Genomic DNA, 7529 nt, shown 5'->3' on the forward strand with positions numbered 1-7529 from the left:
ACCTTGGGGATAAGGGTCCTTTCAGTTTTCTTGCTTACTAGGACCTTAGTCTTTGCTAAGTTAACTTTAAATTCCAGATTTTGCTTCCATATCTGGAATATAGGTTTTAAGGAGTCTTGTTTTGTGAACTGTGTAGAGCTAGAAGTAAAGCAGGCAGCAAATGTGATTGCTTTATCTGCAGGTCAGTGAGTGGTAGAGACAGAAGATGAATTTAGGTGAAGGGAGATTTTGAGCCAAAATAATTAGATATTTTTGTTTTTGATATCAAGGATAAAAGGGAAAGTAGACAAGAAGAGTATCTAGCCATAAAACATTACCTCATAAAACCTGTCCAACTGATGCCAGAATGAAAAAGAAAGTGGATGAAAACTGATGTTGATGTACAGGTAGACATCACCTTTTACAAAAATTTGGAATACAAAGTTATGAAAAGACAACAGAGATGAGTTAGAAATAGTGAGAAATCAGAGTTTCAAAGATGAACAAGACATATGAAATTTGAGTGTTAGTAAGTGGAGAAGAGGATCAAAATTTGACCAAAGTTTTTGATCTTAGACATGATAGTGAGATAAAAACTTGTGGAAACAATATTTGCTTAGGTCCAAAATATTTTACAAAGAAGGTTGATATTTTTCAGTCTTAATATCAAAACAAACACAGGTACAATAATAATTATTATTAATATATTTGTACATCAATCAAATCAGATAAATCCTATAATGGAAAAGTAATGTTTGAAATCAGTCCAAAAGTGTTTCTATGCTTGTTCATTTTGGCAACGACGATTTACAGGAGGATGTTCAAAGAGTTTTTATTACTGCCCAAAAATGTTAGGGGCTATTCTTGTATCCACTGTTCACGAGCCTATGGATAAAAAAGATGTTAGAAGTTTGATTGATTAAAAAAATTTTTTTTTTGCCTTTTTCAATGTCCAGAGAATATTTTTGATGGAAAGATTTATAAGTTACGTCAGTTCCAGTGGTTAGCCTAACTGGAAGTCAATGATATTCTATGTGCCTCACAAATCCTGTAACATGCTGAGATATAGAAAACTGTACGCTATGAGCTGAGAGGGCAGCTCCTAACAGCATCACCCACTGGTTTAAGGCTCACGAGATTCAATGAAAAAAATTTACCTGACATAAAGCAACAGAGCTCAAACGAAGGACATACAGAGACTGTTAAAATGGAATTGAGAGGGTTTGATCCAATTGATGTCAACAGAGGGAAATGCTAAAAGCAAATAAATACTTGATGGTGTCAAAACCTGGTGACATATTAGGCAGACCCTCTCCCTCAACAGTAAAAGGGCATAGTGTTTCTACAGACACCACCACTCTCTCACAAAAATGGTAAAACGCTAGAAAAAAGGGAAAAGAAAGGAATAAGTAATATGGAAGTGAGGAAAATATATATTCATTCTTTAAGATAATCAGCCAGAAAAGATGAAAATGGAGAAAAGTTCATCGCTTCTCTTATATTCATAAAGCACATGTGTAGCATACCTTCAGTATTGGTTACCAAAGGGGAAAAAAACTGATAGTAAATGATTTACACCTTACAGTTGCTAGATAATCGTTGAGTTTTGTCCGAAATGATTTTTATTTGTTAATGTACAAGAGAGCTATGTAATCGAATGTTGAGTAATACTTAATTTTCATATCTAAATTGATAAGAATAAAAAAATAATTCAATTTGAAATCTAAACGTATATACTTTAAATGTAATCTGGCTGCTTTCAGGTCGTATATTACGCCTTAAGGATTAGTGTGTGTGTGTGTGTACATGTCTGTGTATAAGAGTTGCATAATTTCTCAAATGAATCCATTTAAATGGGAGCTTTAAATGAAGCGCAGTTACTGAACATAAATATAATTTATTAAAAAGACGTATTTATACTGAGAATACATATCAAGAAAAATGTTGCGGGGGAAACTTGAATATTTATAAAGGACATTTCCCTTTAATTCAGTTAAAATTTCTTTGGTATATGGAGGCAGTTTCCATTTAAATAATTAACAACCTTCAAGTGAAATAACTTAGAAGCACTAACTATATAATGTAGCAGTTAAGTTATCTAGCTTATATTTATTTTTGTTTTGATTCTTAAGCCAATTTAACCATTCTTTATGAAGCAACAATACAGTTCAGTTTGTCCTAAACCCGATAAACTTCCCTTTCGCTGACTCAAATTGCCATAAAAACTGTCAGAAAATTAAAACCGCTGTTAAACTAAATGATTTCCGAACATATTTTTTCATTAAGCCCAATGTCTAAGAAAAGTTTCTTTGTACCGAATTCTTAGCTGAACTAAATCGACAGTTTCTGTCTTAAATGAACATTCATTAGACCTCCGTGACTGTCCCGCTATTTTTAAAAGGGATATTTAAGACCATTATTAAACGTGTCCTTCACTTTTTGAGACGGTAGGATGTTACTATATATACATCAATCATTCAATATCGATCCTTATGGCATTTCACTTCACTTCGTTAAAGCCCTAAAAAAGGTGAACAGCAATTAGGTGCATGTAATATATATATATATATATATATATATATATAGTTAATAACTTTGATGCCTAAATGTTCCTGTAAGATTAAATAAAAGGTCTTTTCAATGAGTTATTTTAAGCAAGTATAATCTCTACATGGTTTTCCAAATAATTTCTTTGAGAAATTGAACCCCCGTAGCTCACTGAAAGCTTGACTATTTTCAAAGTAAACACAATTAACTCTCCTCCCACGCACATTTTAATTTAGTGTCAATGTAAATATATTTATCTCTTTACATGCATTTGCTGTTAGTGTTAAAATGAATACGTGATTATATTTGAATGACTTTTAATGCTGTGTAATTGATAGTTATCAAGTGAAGTTTGACATCGAATAAAAAAAAATACTTTAATGTCTAGGACAGTATCTTAGTAACACATCCTAAAAATAAACTAAATGATTATTCCAGTTTGAATTAAAAACAAATAATTTCGTATCATTTCAAATTATAAAACGAAGAGACAAAATTTCTTTTCCTTTCCAAACTGAATGAAATTAGCATAATCGGTTGAACGTCAGAGTATATGTATTGTGTCTTCTGTTAGTTTTTCGGGGTTCTATTTCTAAGTTCAAAGCTATGTCAAATTCGTCTTTATCTCTTCAGGCCGAGAAAACATCTAACAAATTTGTTGGCCTTTATCCAAATTCGGCGCGAAACACTAATATTATTACCCAAGTTCAATATCTAAGTTAGTAAAATAAAATGGTTTTAAAATGCAGCAGTTACGATATTGTTTAATTTTCTTAAGAAATTAACTATACCTACTTAGTTTATTAATTAAACATAAATGCTGTGCGTGTGTGTGTGTGCTTGAATACGAAAACGATCGGCAAAATTCGGTAAATTCCGGTAATTCTGAACAATAGAAACAACATTTAATAAAAACGCGTACATGTTTCTCTCTTCTCCCTCTGTAGAAGGCGCGTAGATGAATCTCCTATATCACTACATATACACACACGTGTGTATGTATATGTCCCTCTATATTCATATGTAGGTATAAATTTGTTTAGGCGTATAGCTTCTCTCTGTGTGTATATATATATATATACTTTTTGTAATATTGCAAATGTGACGTGTATATGTGAGGAGCGGGAAGAGGGATTAAAGAAGTGAGAGAGATTCTAGGAAAAAAAAAACCCCGAAAACGAGGTGAAAGAAGGAGGAGTTTTAATGAGTGAGTGAAGGTAAGAGGTAAGACAGTGAGGGAACAGGATTATTCTACGCCATATTTTCTCTCTCTACACACATGCTCTCTCGTATGGTTGTAGTTGAGATTCTTTTTCTGACTCTACGCATTTAGAGAAGAAAAAAAGAAACAACAAACTTATCCGTCACCTCAGCTCGTTATTAGAGCGTTGGGGAAAGTTTCTGCTTTTTTTTCTACTTTGCACATTAGTAGCAGAGTAATTTTTATTTGAATCTAGTTTTACATCTTTATCAACATTAACCAAAAGTAAAAAGAGAAAAAAATGAGTGACAAGGAAAACGAGGTAAGTTTAACGACAACAAATTGATCTTTATTTTTTAGGTTTTATACAAAAAAAGATCTTTGGCGATCTTTCGATACCAGTACGAAATATCGGCCTTATTTATTATAAATGTAGTTATCTGATTTCATATAATTTATCACTTCTAAAGGAAGATGTATACATTTGCATTTTAAAAGAATCGTATAGGCCATTAAATACATCGTATCAATTTACGGATGGAACCCTGTCGAAAATGATAAATATTTAGTCTTTTCACTACTGAGAAATTATAAACGATCGAATGTTTTTTTTTTCTTTCGTTCGGTAGATAGAATTCTTACGCATTTGTTAATTAAATATCCAGTGTCTTGTTTTTAGTGTTATCTTGCATGTTCTCTCACTCTGTACCCTTTCTCCATTTATTGATAGCTAATAAGTACATAATTTTGCTACAAACATTGACTATTTTTCCATACTGAATTATTTCATCCAAGATTTTTTATCTCCTATTTGTAACGTAATAATAGCTTCAAAACCAGGCGATAAGCTAGGTGAGCAGTTTCAACTTGTTGGCGCTTGACCGCCATTTCTAGCCTTACAACAAATATACTTATTGGCTTCGGTAAGGGAGCAATCCACCGCGTGTCGATTTAAGTTCTCTCATTTCTCAAGTCTTGCTAATTTTTGGCTAAGTTATCCAATATTAAAAATATTCTTAGCATGTTTTATATTGGCTTTTTTTTTTATCTGACAGTAAAAGGATTAAATAAACAGTTTTGTAATTAGTGTGACATACAATAAATGTGAATCGTGAAATTTTATCATAAAGCTCTTAGAATAAATATTAGCATTTTCATGTAAGTCTGTTTCGTTCGTCCCTTTAATAATGTACACGACTTGATATGATTGATAATGGCACATTTTAGGGATTTAAAGATATATGGGCATTTGAAATCATTCAGAAATATTCGTATTATATACAATATACGTACTTGTTCCATTAAATTTATATATAAGTAATCATTTTCACTAAAAGTAAATTTCTAACTTAGATGTTGTAAAAAATATATAAAATTAAACTAGTAAATCTGCTATTAGTAATAGATTTTGGGATTCTGCTAACAAAGCTTCCTGCATTAGTTTCTATGGCGGCAAAGAAAATGTACATGTGCAGGAATGACTTTAAAGGGTTAAGAATAATATGACTGAATTGAAGAAATTGTGACTTGATCCGGGATCGTGTATAGAAGGTGAAACAATTTATAATAATCATTGAAAACATGTTCTATTTGTTACATTTTCTATTACAGCAGTGTAAGAAAAATATAAAGTATTTATCCTCTTGGTTGAACATGTAGGACCTGCATTTGTATGAAGTATGTGTCCAGATCATTATACGATAGAAATACTTGGATGCATATTTTAACAAGATAAAAGTGAATTTAACTTTTAACGGCCGACAAATAAATATATTGTAATGGTTAAAATAAAGAAAAATGGTTGGAAAGTTGGAAGGCCATGCTTTTTCTATATAGGTGTTTTTAATTGTTTGATGTCAGTCGCTAAGGAAGGGGCTTACTGTGTTCAATTGTTTTTATTTAATGCTGTATTTTATTTTAAAATATTTTGTTTTCTTGTTCCTCTTATTTTGATTCATATGTACAAATATTTTGATATAACGGTTGCAAAAATTTAAGCGTCGAAATCCTACATTTTTGAATCTAATATAGACGCATGTTTAAGAGAGGAGATGGAGTGCGTTTAAACAATCCATTGAATAACTGAACATGTATCTTTCGTGTGTTCAATGTTCAAGCCTGTATTGTTTTGTTAAAATAATATCGCTTTATTGTTTATATTTGGGTTCGTGTAAGGAATATTTAAAATTTTTGTATGTTTTACAATAGATATAATTGTGTTGAGACTAAATGTATCTTGTACTTTATTTTTTTGTTATTATTGGAGTGAATGAATTTTAATATAATATTTTTATTATAATTTATATGTTCAGAATGTGTGTGTGTGCAAAAATGATCTCAACTCAGAATCAACAGAGTTACCTGTATAATCAATCGCTGAAATTTTTGTGGTTGAGCTAGCTATTGATGCATTTCAAATAAATCATTTACACGTTTTAACTTGTGCAGCGCAAGTCTATACATGTCAGTTCATATTTTTTTATTCGTTCGAATTTGTTTATATTACGTAATCGGTTTTAGCTATTATATTTGATACTGCGATCAAAAGAGTTGTTTGCCACGGTTTTGTTTTGTAAAAGAAAAAGAAAATGCCTTTTAGCTTCTATGCACTATATTTAGGCGAGTTTTGATAGACTTTCTCTGAAAGCTCGCTTAAATTTCTTAAACTTAAGGATTTAAGCCTTGAAATTTTCCATAAACTCTTCTGTGCTGAAACCATCAATTGTTTTGGATTTTAGTTTCGATGAAGGTGACGGGATCGAATTTCTATTTTTAGATATGCTTATATTTTGAGTATTAATAAACATTTTTTAAATGAGAAATTGAAATATAACTTAAATTATTACTGACTTGTTCCAAGCAGCATTTTCTAAAGTGAAAGTACTACTACTTGAGTTTCACTCGAAACGAAGGGAGATAATTTTATTACTATAAAGTAAGTTAAAAAAAATTAAGTACTGACATAATGCACATGGTATTCTAAATACAGATTGTCATAAAATTTAATTTTAATCGCGCTATGTTTTATTTATATATATATATGTATATATATATATATATATATACTCAATCGTAGTTACTTTCATGTCAAAGACCACTTTAATTTTGTGATTAAAATGACAAGAATAAGTCAAATAAGACATCAAAACTGAATGACCAGTTTGAATGATTAATTTACGTTATGTAAATATGTTGGAAATAAAAGATGTAAACATTAACCAAAATTTTCAATGTAAAGTTGATTCGGTAAAATTTCATAATCAAGAAAGTCATTTGAATATTTGATGATAGAGGATAGATGGCATTTGCTATTTGTGTAGTCTTCACGACGATTACGTTTGGGTGGGGATAACCATCAAAATTCTTGGTTAATGTTTACAAGTACACCGACACGAAAAAAATAGACTTTTTTTTTCTTTTTTCGATGACAGAGATTCTGAATATGCCAAAATCTACGTGGAAAAATATGGAGATTAGGAATATGGAAAAAAGAAAATTAATTTCAAATTTTCTATGCGGAAACTCCAAAATTGATTCATACACCCTCACCACCCCATCCCGCTGTCTAAAAGTGAAAAATTAACGGCCTGTGTGTTTGTGTGCGCGCGTGCGAGTGAGCAGAAAATACACCGAAATATGTTTTACGTACCTGTTACACCGAAATATGTTTTACGTACCTGTCGTATACATCAGTTTTGCATTTTCGCTTTAAAGGTAAACGGTTCTGAAAAAAGCAAACACAATATTCAATATGTTTGTGTTCTTCATTCAGCAAGAAAAACTTCAGGGGACTTCGTTCATG

General features: G+C 31.0%; 1 protein-coding gene across 1 annotated transcript in view; it reads left to right on the top strand.

Annotated features, from left to right (window-relative positions):
• The first annotated feature begins 3519 nt into the window (after positions 1-3519).
• Positions 3520-7529, top strand: part of LOC106872282 (transformer-2 protein homolog beta) — a 19818-nt gene continuing 15808 nt past the window's right edge. Inside the window, exon 1 of the mRNA XM_014919207.2 lies at positions 3520-4049. Within this exon, the coding sequence (XP_014774693.1) occupies positions 4029-4049 (21 nt within the window). The 5' untranslated portion in view covers positions 3520-4028. The remainder of the gene's footprint in view (positions 4050-7529) is intronic.

The sequence above is a fragment of the Octopus bimaculoides genome, chromosome 1, assembly GCF_001194135.2.
Source record: "Octopus bimaculoides isolate UCB-OBI-ISO-001 chromosome 1, ASM119413v2, whole genome shotgun sequence".
Classification (NCBI taxonomy): domain Eukaryota; kingdom Metazoa; phylum Mollusca; class Cephalopoda; order Octopoda; family Octopodidae; genus Octopus; species Octopus bimaculoides.